The sequence below is a fragment of the Armigeres subalbatus genome, chromosome 1 (assembly GCF_024139115.2).
Source record: "Armigeres subalbatus isolate Guangzhou_Male chromosome 1, GZ_Asu_2, whole genome shotgun sequence".
In the NCBI taxonomy this organism is placed as follows: Eukaryota; Metazoa; Arthropoda; class Insecta; order Diptera; family Culicidae; genus Armigeres; species Armigeres subalbatus.
This window is the reverse complement of record NC_085139.1, coordinates 163,067,968-163,082,726: the sequence shown is the minus strand read 5'-3', so window position 1 is coordinate 163,082,726 and position 14,759 is coordinate 163,067,968. Positions and strand designations below refer to the sequence as shown.

At 45.1% G+C, this 14,759-nt stretch overlaps 1 protein-coding gene across 4 annotated transcripts in view; it reads left to right on the top strand.

Moving 5' to 3' along the window:
- LOC134205454 (endoribonuclease Dcr-1) overlaps positions 1-14,759 on the top strand; it is a 194,522-nt gene that overhangs the window by 37,867 nt on the left and 141,896 nt on the right. For all 4 annotated transcript variants that reach the window (XM_062680708.1, XM_062680709.1, XM_062680710.1 and 1 more), the window contains 5 exons: positions 10,541-11,205; positions 11,329-12,536; positions 12,600-12,713; positions 12,871-13,650; positions 13,713-13,847. In XM_062680708.1, coding sequence (XP_062536692.1) covers positions 10,541-11,205; positions 11,329-12,536; positions 12,600-12,713; positions 12,871-13,650; positions 13,713-13,847 — 2,902 coding nt within the window. The remainder of the gene's footprint in view (positions 1-10,540; positions 11,206-11,328; positions 12,537-12,599; positions 12,714-12,870; positions 13,651-13,712; positions 13,848-14,759) is intronic.

The window sequence follows — 14,759 nt, the reverse complement described above, 5'->3', positions numbered from 1 at the left end:
TCTGACTACACCACTGCAAGTAAAATAAAACATGATTTTTTCGTTATTTAATTGCAGATTTGATTTTTTTTATGGTGATTCGATTATCCGTAGTGAAAATAAAGTCGAAACTCCGGATAATCGAGTGCGACTTGTATTTTTTTATATATATCTTTCAGCCCAAGGCAAACTGTAATTTAATTTTCAATGTTAAAGTAAATTTGTTCCAAATACCATACATTTTATTTCATAATTCAAGCCGCTCCACATAGATCCACACTATCCCCCCTTATTCTTCTATTCTCTCACAAGTTTAATATACTGAAACTGAACTGTTTCAAACCCCTTATGGGTCTAAAGCAGAGGACGGGACACTCGAGCCTACCAGTCAGTGGATGGAAAGGCCCGTTGTGATAAAGGGACTATCACAAGCCTCGGAATAAGTTCCCCACGAGTCGAGTTCACATTAATTTCATGAGTTCGATATAGTAATCGTCACGTTGAAAATTTCAGCCAGCTGTTGAAACGTATTGCATAGTGTCATACAACGTAGATTGGCCATGGTCCGGGGATGCATTGAGTATAACTAGAAGCTTAAAATAGAAATACAAGATTGAGGTGCTATAGCCCGCCTTAGGCATCGAGGATAGTTACGTTCATGTATATTCTACGTAAAATTATAATAATAAGAAAAGGCGATGCAAAATCAGGGAAAATGCGCTGTTTTGAATTGTATAACGAATATGCTGCCCAAAAATTCATAACAGTTCCATGCTTGCCTGATTTCCTATCTACACGGGACTGTTATGAATTTATAGGCAATTCGTAAAAGCTTTATTCGTCGCCTAGGTCGTTGCCGATTGTATCGAGTCGTATTATCTTCTATGTCGTTCGTTATGGTTGTTTTTAAGGGCGGCTTATTGGGCCTGCGCAAACCTCCTGTCTCGTCGGAGGGCCATCGTTTCAGGGCTGTTTAGCGTCCCACCTAACACCAGGACTTTTGCTTGTGCGCTTTGAGCGGCACACGGTCGCTTTGGCGGAGCCTACTTGCGGATACATGCAGCTTTTTATAGAGGTTTAGCAGGGCCCACTGTCAAACCCTATAATTCGCAGATGGCCTGGGGAGGCATCGTCAAGCCCTTGGACATAGTCCCTGCTGCCCGTTTGAAAGGAAAGTGTTGTGTACCATCTATGGTGAGGTGCAGATGGCGGTCGGTACGTGGAGGAGGCGAATAAACCACGAGTTGCATCAGCTGTAGGGAGAACCATCCATCGTTCACACCGCGAAAATCGGAAAACTGCGGTGGGCCGGGCACGTAGCCAGAATGTCGAACAATAATCCGGTGAAAATGGTTCTCGACAATTGTTGACATAGCGGGCTGGTACTGTACTCACTCAATACGCTCACTCAATCGTGAACAGTGAGCGCTACCCAAACGGTGAGAAACATGTTCAACCAGTCAATAAGGCGCGATGTCGTTGGATTTGTTTACGTAGAATTAATAAAGAAGGTGAACGAAAATAGAACGTTTGAAGTGAAAAGTTTGGCAGCGTATTCATTTAACGGACAAGTGGAAGGAGAAATTATTAGTAAATTGTAGTTTCGGATTACGATCTTTATTTGAAGAGTGGTGAGTTTGGATCGAAAATATTTGAAAGTATAAATAAATGAATACTTAATACTAAAACACAGATCAAACAGCCAAAGCGGAGTTAAACTCAGTAGGGAGAAGCGAGTAAAAGCAGACTCGTAGATTAGATAGTAAGTAAAGCAACAAAGTTTAAAGAGGAAATTAATTAAATTAATTTGTAATAGGACTAGCGCCGGAAAGCTGGTGTTGTTTGTTGCATTGGTCAGATTCCACGGCAAATACGGCAACTCTTACTTGTGCGTTTGTATGCCCTGTTAAATAACACCAAAACATAATAACACTCAATATTACAGTTTTGCGCTGATCACAAAACTGCTACAGAAAAATAGTCTTTCTTTGGACCGATTCCGAACATTCTCAAAAAATAATATCGGACAATCTCGGAAGCGATGTCGGAAGCAGCGGAGATGACGATTACTGCCTGCGGTTCCTGCGGAACAACTTCCGAAGTTGACGAACAGATGATTGGGTGCGATAACTGCGACCGCTGGTTCCATACGCGGTGCGTGGGCGTTACGGCAGAGGCGGCGAAGGAGAACAAGTGGTTCTGTCCATCCACCGAGTGCCAACAGCAGTACAGTGAGTATCTAAAGAAGTTAGAGAAGGAGGAAAAGAAGAAGAAGAGTAGTAAGAAAAATAAAGCGGTAGGGAAAGACAGGGCTAGTAATAAGTCATCTAAGTCAGTCAATGATTCCGGGTCAGAGTTGGAAAAGCGTTTGAAGGAGTTAGAAGATGAACAGCAGGCGAAAGAAAGGGAGATGGAGATTGAGATGATCATTCTTCAGAAGCGGATTGAGATGGAGACGGCGTTAAAAGAGAAGAAGATGAAGCTCGAGAACGCGATTAGGGCGAAACAGCGGCATGATGAGAAGGTACTTATGGAGAAGGCCCTATCAGACGAGAAGAAACATTTGGAGGAGTTGAAGAAGATGCGTGACTCTTTCGAAGTGAAGATGTGTAGTGTGCGGAAGGAAGTAAAGCAAATGCAGTTGAAAGAAGAAGGCAGCCAGACGAAGGAGAAGGCTCTGAGAACGCCTCTCAGAAATCCAGAGGTAGTAGTACCGAAGCAGTTAGAAAAGGAGCAGAAGGAAAAGAAGAAGATGGTCTCTCGGCGCGAGCAAGAGTCAGATGACAGTGAGGAAGACTCCGAGGAAGAAGAAGAGGAAGAAGAAGACACCGTTTCGGATGAAGAAAGTGAAGAAGAATCTGAAGTAGAAACAGAAGAAGAGGAAACCGAAGATGAAGAAGAGGAACAAGCAAAGAAGAAGAGGAAACCTAAGCCGAAAATGAAGAAAGTCGTCGAAAACGGGCTGGGGCAGCAGCGCAGTGCGCCGACAAGGGCACAAATGGCGGCGAGGAACGGAGTAACAAAGAAGCTCCCGGTGTTCACCGGCAGACCGGAGGAATGGCCATTGTTTATCGGCACGTACGAGGCATCCAACGAGGCGTGTGGATTCACCGACGTCGAGAATCTCGTGCGGCTGCAGGAAAGCCTCAAGGGGCCAGCATTGGAAAGTGTTCGAGGGCAGCTGTTGTTCCCGAAATCTGTTCCGAAGGTAATAAGTAAGCTGAGACAGCTGTATGGTCGTCCGGAGCAACTGCTACAATGTCATCTGGAGAAGGTGCGTAGGCTGGAACCGCGCAAGGCTGATAAATTGGCGACATTCACACTGTTCGGTACAGCAGTGGAGCAGCTCTGCGAGCAGTTAGAGGCCGTCGGGTTAACGCCACATTTGGTTAACCTGTTGCTAGTTCAGGATCTGGTCGACAAGCTTCCTTCTGGTGACAAGCGCGAATAGGTGCAGTACAAGAAGCGGAAAAAAAAGATGACGCTCCGTACCTTCACAAATTTAATTTCGGGAATTGTGGCCGAAGCCTGCGAAGCAAACGTCTCTGTTGACTTCAAGCCCGAGGCGAAACCAGGAAGCTCCGGCTTCGGAAAAGGACGGAATAAGGAGAGAGGTGCCGTCTACAATCATAGCGCTACAGAGTCGGTCGTCAATGAGCCGGCCACGGTGGAATCTAGACAAAGGGCATGCAAGGCTTGTAAGCGAACTGACCATCGTTTACGATACTGTCAGGATTTCAGGAGCATGACGCCGGCAGATCGGATGAAGCTTGTGCGGAAGTGGAAACTCTGCGACACATGCCTGAACGACCATGGCCATGCGGAGTGCAAGTTCAGAATGCGGTGCACCATTGGCGGGTGTATGGAAAGGCACAATCCGTTGCTGCATCAAGGGTCTGGAATGGTCGTTATGAACGCCCACATCCGGCTGAACAGCAGCATATTGTTCCGTATGCTACCGGTGACACTGTATTTCCGGGACAAATCCGTGACTACTCTTGCGTTTCTGGATGAAGGAGCATCAGTTACGATGGTGGAGAAAGCACTGGCAGACCAGCTGGGTGCCGAGGGCGTCCGGCAAAGGCTCGAGATCCGGTGGACAGGAGACGTGGCCCGCGTCGAAAAGGACTCGAGGAGAATCAGCTTAAAGATTTCTGCGGTCGGAGCAACGCAGCAATTGTTGATGAACGAGGTGTGCACTGTAGGAGAATTAGCGCTGCCAGAGCAGTCACTAGATGCTCGGGAGATGGTACACCGGTACGAGCATCTCCGCGGTCTACCAGTCACATCGTACCGGAGGAACCGGCCGAGAATCTTGATCGGACTGAACAATATTCATACGATGGCGCCGATCGACGCTAGACTAGGTGAACCTGGAGAGCCCATAGCGGTAAAGTCGCCATTGGGATGGACTATATACGGCCCAAGGCGTGGAGCAAAATCGTCCGACGCGCATATGGTTGGCTACCACGACGAAATTTCGAATGAACAGATACATGATCTGATCAAACGACAATACGCGCTGGAGGAGTCGGTGATCTGTAGACTGAAGGAGTCCGCAGAAGACAGGAGAGCCAGAGACATTCTGGAGACAACAACTGTACGAGTGGGAGAGCGCTTTGAAACCGGACTGTTGTGGAAATCCGATAATCCGCAGTTTCCGGACAGCTATCCGATGGCACTGCGTCGGTGCAAGCAGTTGGATAACCGACTGAATAAAAACCCTACGCTTCGAGAAACCGTGCGTAGGCAAATCATGGAGTATCAGGAAAAGGGATATGCACACCAGGCGACGACGGAGGAACTTAACAACGCTAATCCGAGCAAGGTGTGGTATATTCCGCTGGACGTCGTCGTAAACCCGATGAAAGGGAAAGTTCGTCTAGTGTGGGACGGTCGTGCGTCCGTGAAAGGAATTTCTTTAAACTCGCAGCTGATGAAAGGGCCCGATATGTTGGCATCGCTACCAGCAGTGATCAACCGGTTCCGAGAGCGGCGAGTCGGCTTTGGTGGGGACATCAAAGAAATGTACCACCAAATCAAAATCAGAAAGGAGGACAAATCAGCCCAGCGTTTTCTGTTTCGAGCGGTGGAAGGAGAAGCACCCAAAGTCTACGTGATGGACGTAGCCACATTTGGGTCAACGTGTTCGCCGAGCTCAGCGCAGTTCATCAAGAACAAGAACGCGCTGGAGTTTGCGGCGGAGTTTCCAGAGGCGGCAGAAGCGATCTTAGAAGCACTACGTAGACGATTACTACGATAGTGTCGACACGGAGGAGGAGGCGATTCGCCGGGCGGAAGAAGTTAAATACGTCCACTCGAAGGGCGGTTTCGATATCCGGAACTGGGTCTCGAATTCGTCAAAGTTCCTCCGGAGGCTCGGAGAACAGAAAGTGGATCAGGCGGTTCATTTTAACCAGGACAAGGAGTCTGGCAACGAGAGGGTGCTCGGTATAATATGGAACCCGAAGCAGGACATATTTTCGTTCTCCACCGAGCACAGAGAAAGCGTAAAGGAGTATTTGCGAGGTGAAAAGGTCCCCACAAAGCGAGTCGTCTTGAGCTGCGTCATGGGATTCTTCGACCCGCTCGGATTGTTGGCCCCGTTCACGGTCCACGGGAAGATACTTGTGCAGGAGCTATGGAGAGCTGGCTGTGACTGGGACGAACAAATCGACGGCGAATGTTTAAAAAGTTGGCGACGTTGGATGAGCCTGCTGCCAGCAGTTGAAACGCTGCGTATACCCAGAAGGTATTTCGGAGATCTCTATTCTTCTTCTCTCCAATCGATTGAGCTGCATGTTTTCACCGACGCCAGTGAGTGCGCGTACGGAGCGGCGGCATATTTTCGAGTAGCGGTGGGCGATCACGTTAAGTGTTCTCTGGTGATGGCCAGATCAAAAGTGGCGCCGTTGAAGCTACAATCGGTTCCGAGACTGGAACTGATGGCGGCAGTTCTCGGCTCAAAACTCTTGACAACTGTAAAGACGAACCATTCGCTTACTGTGCGTCGGCAATTCCTGTGGACAGATTCCCAAACAGTGCTCAGCTGGATAAGATCGGAACAGCACAAATATAAACAAGCAGTGGCGTTCAAGATTGGTGAGATACTTGAAGGTACAAGCGTGGCAGATTGGCGCTGGGTACCGACCCGGATGAATATTGCGGACGTCATGACGAAGTGGGGTGAAGGACCTCCCCTGGCATCCGATAGCCAGTGGTTCAGGGGACCTGATTTTCTATATGAGGCGGAGAATACGTGGCCGGTACCGAACGTCCCGTCTGCGAACACGGCCGAGGAAATGAAGGCACGTTTCCTTTTCCACGATGGAAATGACAGTGGTCCAGCGATCGACGTGAGAGTTACCAACCGCTGGAAGAAGTTAGTACGAATAACGGCTGCCGTTCTACGATTCGTCGGAAATTGCCGGCGAAAATCTAGGGGAGAACCTATCTGGACATTGAAGGCTTCTGATAGGTATCCGAACACAATGAAGGCAGCGATGAAGTCGGTCCAACAACCGTTCCAGCAGAGCGAGTTCCAGCAAGCAGAGGAGGTGCTTTGGAAGCAAGCGCAGAGAGAAGGTTTCCCGGATGAGTTGCATACGTTGCAGAAGAATCTTGTGAAGAATACAATGCATCCTCAATTATTGAAGCGGACAAACACGCTGTACCAGATGAAGCCGACGTTGGATGAAGTGGGAGTAATGCGAGTAGATGGGCGGCTGAAGCAAGCCGCGTACATGCCGTACGATAAAAGGTGTCCGATTATTCTGCCAAGAAACCACAGGATAACGGAGCTGCTTATCCAAAGTTATCACGAATCATTTGGCCATGCGAACAAAGAGACGGTGTTCAACGAGCTGCGACAAAGATTCCATATCCCGAAGCTTCGTGTAGTGATACGGAAGGTGGTTGCTGAATGTGTCTGGTGCAAGGTACATCGGTGTCTACCGCAAGTCCCGCAGATGGCTCCGCTTCCTGTGCAGCGTGTAACCCCACACCTACGGCCATTTAGTGCGGTCGGTGTAGACTATCTTGGGCCCGTTACGGTGACGGTCGGCCGTCGGAGCGAGAAGCGGTGGGTGGCGTTGTTCACCTGTTTGGCAGTTCGAGCGGTTCACCTCGAAGTAGTGCATAGCCTGTCGACGCAATCTTGCTTGATGGCGATTCGACGGTTCGTGTGCAAACGCGGAATGCCACAGGAGTTCGTTTCGGATAACGGGACGAACTTTCAAGGAGCCAGTAAGGAGATCAGCAAAGTTGCGAGGAAGATCGACGAGGAATGTTCCGAAGCCGTCGTGTGTTCCACCACGAAGTGGAGCTTCAACCCTCCCGGAACCCCCCATATGGGTGGCGTCTGGGAAAGGATGGTGCGATCGGTGAAGGAGGCGTTGAAGGTTTTTGACGATGGGCGGAAATTAACGGACGAGGTGTTGCAAACGACTCTCTCCGAGGCAGAGGACATGATTAATACTCGTCCTCTCACCTACATGTCGCAGGAATTAGATGGGCAAGAGGCGATTACCCCAAACCACTTTCTGCGCGGGGCGGTCGTCGTGGAAGACCTGCAAATGGATGGACCGTTCCAGTTAGCTGACGCGTTGCGAGATGTGTACCGGCGTTCGCAGTACTTGGCGGACAGAATGTGGCAGCGATGGTACAAGGAGTACCTGCCGGGGATCAATCGGCGAACGAAATGGTGTGAAGAGCGAAGGCCGTTAAAAGTCAGTGATCTTGTTTACGTGGTTAATGGACAAAATCGGAAGGCCTGGATCCGAGGTGTTGTGGAGAAGGTAATCGAAGCAACGGATGGCAAGGTGCGGCAAGCGGATGTGAGAACCAGTAGGTATTCCGGCGTGAAGTTATTAACTTGGTGGTATTAGAAGATGTTGATGGAAATTCCGAATTATCCGGAAAACGGCTATCGGAGTTACGGGCTGGGGAGTGTTGACATAGCGGGCTGGTACTGTACTCACTCAATACGCTCACTCAATCGTGAACAGTGAGCGCTACCCAAACGGTGAGAAACATGTTCAACCAGTCAATAAGGCGCGATGTCGTTGGATTTGTTTACGTAGAATTAATAAAGAAGGTGAACGAAAATAGAACGTTTGAAGTGAAAAGTTTGGCAGCGTATTCATTTAACGGACAAGTGGAAGGAGAAATTATTAGTAAATTGTAGTTTCGGATTACGATCTTTATTTGAAGAGTGGTGAGTTTGGATCGAAAATATTTGAAAGTATAAATAAATGAATACTTAATACTAAAACACAGATCAAACAGCCAAAGCGGAGTTAAACTCAGTAGGGGAGAAGCGAGTAAAGCAGACTCGTAGATTAGATAGTAAGTAAAGCAACAAAGTTTAAAGAGGAAATTAATTAAATTAATTTGTAATAGGACTAGCGCCGGAAAGTTGGTGTTGTTTGTTGCATTGGTCAGATTCCACGGAAAATAAGGAAACTATTACTTGTGAGTTTGTATGCCCTGTTAAATAACAAAAAAACATAATAAAACTCAATATTACAGTTTTGAGCTGATCACAAGACTGCTGCAGAAAAAATAGTCTTTCTTTGGACCGATTCCGAACAACAATGATCCGACGGGAACAAGAAGGCGAGGTGCACAGCGGGCAAGGTGGATCGATCAGGTGGAGGACGATTTGCGGACTCACCGCAGACTGCGTGGCTGGCGAAGTGCAGCCATGGACCGAGCTGAATGGAGAAGACTTTTATGTGCAGCACAGGTCACTCCGGCCTTAGTCTGATAAATAATAATAATCATAAAAGCTTTAAATTTGTGAAATTTATTTCATTAATGCAACAACTGGTACTGAATAACTTCATATGTCGTAAAAGCTACGTATCGAAAAACTTGAAGATGAAAAACGCTTGCCCAACCAGCCAACATGTCATCAATCAATCGACATAGTCCACAATTCAACACAACAATGTAAGATATTCAGTTATATAGGTACTTGTTCACATTTGAATCGGGTTTGGGGCATCAACAAAACTTGATGCGTATTCTCATTTACGCTAACATAATCAAATAATAAATGAATCGAACATGAACAAGAATAGATGGAAGGAAGCTGTTGATTCGGAAACATGATAAGTGATAAATCATCTTTTGGTCGATCAGTAATATATTCGGTCTTCGATTCCTAAGATTTTTCCGATAGCAAATGCAAACCATGAAGGTTCCGGGTAACTTCCGATAGCAGGACCTCCAAAAAATAAATGATACAGCAAAAATAAGCCCAAAACAAGCAGGAATCTTTCTCCAAGTCGGCGCAGCTGCTTCCTCCTCGTCTCTCTAAACAAAACAAAAAGTTTTAATTTATTGCTATACACAAAAAAAAAAGCTTTTTTGAGTTACTTTGCTACATAAGCTCGAAAGTATTCTTCGTTTTGTTTATACGCATTCACTGTTCGAGTGATGTTCTTAACTGTTTCACATTGGATATGCCTAATGTCCAGAATTGCATCACGTTCTATGCATCTCAAGTCCATTCCGCTACCTTCAGCGCATCTTTTGTGGGACATTTCACGACTGGTACTTGCTGTGACATCTGAATGTCAAAACAGTTATCATATCTATAAAGGCGCAAGGAAACTTGGATGACTTGGATTGTTATTTGTACACTCGGTACAACACGTGGTTCAAGCATCTGCGCCATTCACCGTTTTCAATTTTGGTTCACTGTGCTCATTTGATTTTGATTCATGTTTTATCTCCCTAAAGTGCTATGTCGACCTCTCTAATATTTTATCTAACTACATACATACATTTTATTATGCAGTAATTTAAAATTAAGTAATTTTGTAGTTTGATATAATCTATCTTTCTATCTTCTTCTTCTTCTTCTTCTTCTTCTTATATATAAAAATGAAATGGTCTGTGTTCGTATCCGCATAACTCGAAAACGGCTGGATGGATTTTTTTCATTTCTTCAGCAGAAACATTCGTTATAGTTTCCGACGGGTTTATATGATATTTTTTCATGCTAAAATCACGGGTAAAGTTGACTAAACCATGAAAAGCTAAAATAAGGAATCGTATGGGCATTTTGCATGCGTAGTTCAGAACGCGCATTTTCGCCTACTATGCAGGACAACGTCTGCCGAGTCGACTAGTATATATATAAAAATGATATGGTCTGTGTTCGTATCCGCATAACTCGAAAACGGCTCGATGGATTTTCTTCATTACTTCAGCAGATATTCTTATTATCGTTTCCGACGGGTTTATATGATATTTCCTCATGCGAAAATTCTGGTGACAAATAAGGTTAAGTAAATCGTGAAATACTAAAATTAAGATTCGTATGGAAATTTTGTATGGGCATTTACGCCTACTATGCAGGACAACGTCTGCCGGGTTCACTAGTGTTTCATATAAATGAATAATTAATTAATAAAAAAGCGAAATACAAGGCAAAACTTGGAAACCACGAAAATGTTGAACGTTAATTAGATGCAAACAAAATAATAAAGCGTATACACGTCATATCTGAATAGTACCACATGTATGTTGCATAATAAGACTTTTTTTCCAGATATGTAAATCGAAAGGGCGTGGCACTTCCTACCAGCTCAGAGGAAACCAAACGTGCTAAAAGGGAAAATCTCGAACAGAAGCAAATTCTCATTCCCGAGTTGTGCACTATTCATCCGTTTCCAGCCTCGTTGTGGCGGGCTGCAGTTTGTTTGCCGTGTATACTCTACCGGATCAATGCCCTACTGTTAGCCGATGAGATACGCAAAGAGGTGGCTCGTGATCTTGGCCTGGGTACTGCGGATATTGCAAACGAAAGCTTCGAGTGGCCAATTTTGAACTTTGGTTGGAGTTTGGCCGATGTGCTGCGAAAGTCAAGAGAAGCTAAAATCAGTCTTGTCCAGCAGACAGCAGCAGCAGCAGTAGAAAACATATCTGAAGAGGCTGATGAAATCGAAAAACTTCCGGTTGAATTGGAAACAGGCAGTGCGGACAAGGGAGGCGAAGAGACTTCTCTGGATGATGGTGATAAGAAAAGAGAGAACGACACTGAAGAAGGTGAGAAAACGGCAAACGACTTACTGGAAGAAGCCGATAAAAAATTAAAAGCCGAAGGTTTCCAAATTGGCACGTGGTCCAACGAAATGGCGGAAACCATTGAAGATGAAATAGATGGTGAAAATTGGGGTCTTCCGTCCAATGTGGATTTATGCTCTAGAAATAGAAGTAAGTGTGTATAATTTTTTAATGTTGTAAGCAACACTTAATGTAGTGTATTTATATTCCTTCTACACGTGTTTTGTACTTAGTCTTAATTAAAGAGTATTTTACTTCTGTTTTACTCTACAGCAAACATTCGCTATGGGTCACCAACTTCTTGGGAAGTCGGGAACAAAGACCAATCAACCGATCTACGCTATTACACCGACTCCGAAGGTTCATACGCGTCGGATGACGATTACGATATCGGCAGTGGCGACAGTGATTTAGATCATAACTATGGATTGAAAATCGAATTCAAATCGGACAACGTAGCCGAAGCTATCGAATCAGCAGATGATATCTTGAAACGGCAGAAACAGCGTGACATTATCAACAGCACGAACATCAATGAGCAGCTGTATCAAAATTCAAAGAACGTGAGCTGCGGATTTGATTGCACTAGGGGAAGTGAATTAGAACGGAATATCAAATTTCACGAAGAACAGTTTAAAAAATCTACCAGTGAGTTCAAGGATTGCATTAAAAGTGGAGGTACGCTTGTAAAATGTGATGAACCTCTAACTGTTGATAATATTCTTCGTAAATCAAGCAGTGCTAGAACTAAATCCACAAATTATCGGGATATTTATGAGCTATTTCCATTCGCATCTAGAGAGAAAATCGATTACTACGTTATAACAAATGTTGATGGTACTAAATACATGAATCTCGATGGGTTTTATGAACTGAATAAACCGTACTTTCCGGAAACTTTTACCGTACTAGGATCTGGTGATATATTCGATAGATTTAATGATGAAAACATGTTAACTATAGACAAAACCGGCCATAAGACAATAGTATTGGATATTAAAAACCCATTCGCCAAAAGTGAAAAAACTCCTCACCCTGTTGACACTAAGGAAAAAACAATAGATCTAACTTTATCAACGGCTAATCTCAACCATTCGAACGAAAATTCCGATGAATTTAGCTTTGACTATCAACCGAATTTAAACAATCATCCTGGGCCGAGTCCCAGCATAATCCTCCAAGCATTGACAATGTCCAACGCCAACGATGGCATTAATTTAGAACGGCTGGAAACCATAGGAGATTCCTTCTTAAAATATGCCATAACCACGTATCTCTATTGCACGTACGAGAATGTTCACGAGGGAAAGCTCAGCCACTTGCGTTCGAAGCAAGTGTCCAACTTGAACCTCTATCGGCTGGGCCGGCGGAAAGTTCTGGGAGAGAGTATGATCGCCACAAAGTTCGAGCCACATGACAACTGGCTACCACCCTGTTATTACGTGCCGAAAGAGTTGGAGCAAGCCCTAATCGACGCTAAGGTAAGTTAGACGAAACTATATATGCGTGGTAGTTTGCTAGTTTTACCGATATTTTCGCACCAGATACCCGCTTGCCATTGGAATTTAGCAGATCTGCCAGACATAAAGCAGCTTTCGAGTGAACAAATTTGTAGGCTAGTCAAAGAGCGTGCCCTAGCTCTGGGATTGCTGGATGATGTGAGTATGATTCTTTTCAAACTGTTAAATCTGAATCTTTTCGCATCTCATGTTTCTCTAACGGGGAATGTACATTATCGATGCGAAAAGGTTTAAAGAATGACATTTTTTACCTAAACGCGTTATGCATTGATCGAATAAACTTCTACCCATTTAGTCCGACAATGAAGACGGCGAATCAATGAGACAAATACATCAGTTGGAAACGAGGAACGATGAGTTCATCAAAAATTCCGACTACTTTGCGTGTTTCATCCCCTACAATCTCGTGACGCAACACAGTATACCGGACAAATCGGTGGCGGATTGCGTTGAAGCCCTCATAGGGGCTTACTTAATCGAATGTGGACCACGGGGTGCGCTCCTGCTGATGGCCTGGCTGGGTATCAGAGTTTTGCCAGTGTACGAAGTTCCTTACGACGAGAACCACCCAAAAGTTCCAGGTAGTTCCAAAAGCTATGAAAAGGATGGCACTGTTATGCAATCCGTTTACGGATATTGGATACCTCCAAAGTCTCCCCTCTTGATGTATGCACCGAACCCAAAGCAAACTCTCGAGCACCTTCTAGATGGGTACTACGCCTTTGAAAACTCGTTGGGGTATCATTTCGAAGATCGTTCATACCTGCTCCAAGCAATGACGCATGCGTCGTACTGCCCGAATCGACTAACGGACTGCTACCAGCGATTGGAGTTCCTTGGTGACGCCGTTCTGGACTATCTAATAACTAGACATCTTTACGAAGATCCAAGGCAGCACTCTCCCGGAGCACTGACGGATTTGCGATCAGCCTTGGTTAACAATACTATATTCGCTTCGCTTGCCGTGAGGCATGATTTTCACAAATATTTTCGGCATCTTTCGCCGGGTCTCAACGACGTGATTGATCGATTTGTACGGATACAGCAGGACAATGGCCACAGCATCAGCGAAGAGGTAAATTTTGTTTTGATGATCAAATAGTAGAAAATTGTTCTTCAACCCGTTCTGTTTTGCAGTACTATCTGATTTCCGAGGATGAATGCGACGAAGCAGAAGACGTCGAAGTGCCAAAAGCATTAGGGGATGTTTTTGAATCCGTAGCGGGTGCAATCTTCTTGGACTCAAATATGTCATTGGATGCTGTGTGGAAGGTAAGATGCCAACACAATCAGGACTTCGATTTACAGCTTAGTACAGGAATTGTCAACTCTATGATTTCACTGGTCTAAATAGGATTATGCCACGTTTGGCCTAACGCCGTTTGGCATAACACCGTTTGGCCTAAAGTCCACTGGCGTAATCGTTTGGCTTAACCCTTTCAAGACAACTTTTTTTTACGCAGGTTTGACATAAGGTGGGGCAAGATGGGTCACGGGGTAAGATGGGTCAGGGTAGTTTTTGAGCAACGTATACATTTTAATGTGGAGATTATTACTTTGTAGGAGGGATAATTTGGTTCTACTTCATTGTCACTCTCTTTAATGATAAAATTTCAGTTTGGTAATGGCAAGGTGGGGCTCCAGAAGCCTTGCGAGCAAAGGCGTATGATTGCCAATCCGAAGATGTTTTCGGGTGGAAGACATTCTCGACTCCCTGAGCATAGTGTATCCATTATAGGGTGTGTTGAGAACCACTGAATTCAGCATCCTCTCTTCACACTGCTCGCTCACCGACGGCAGTTGAATCTGCCTTCGCCTGATGCACAAAAGCAGGCAATTGTAATTCGTTTTTTCTATAAGCTTTGTACCCGCCTTGCCGTAAACGTGTCGCGTCTTTATCATGTAGTATTTTAGTGTAAATAAAGTCTACGTTTTAATTTGTTATTCGTTACACCTGTGAGTCTCATTACCCGTCATGTGTCTCGACCACCTCGACCTCCAGGATGTAACAGGGTGCCAATGAAAATTACATTTTTGAATTTCAAGAAACGACATTACTCACAAGTTTCATTACCCCAAAATATGACCCCATGCAAAATTTGAGCTCAATCGGACATGATTTATGGGTGCCTAAAATTCATCAAAGTTTTGAAATTTTTACCCATGAAAATCATCTCAGGAGGG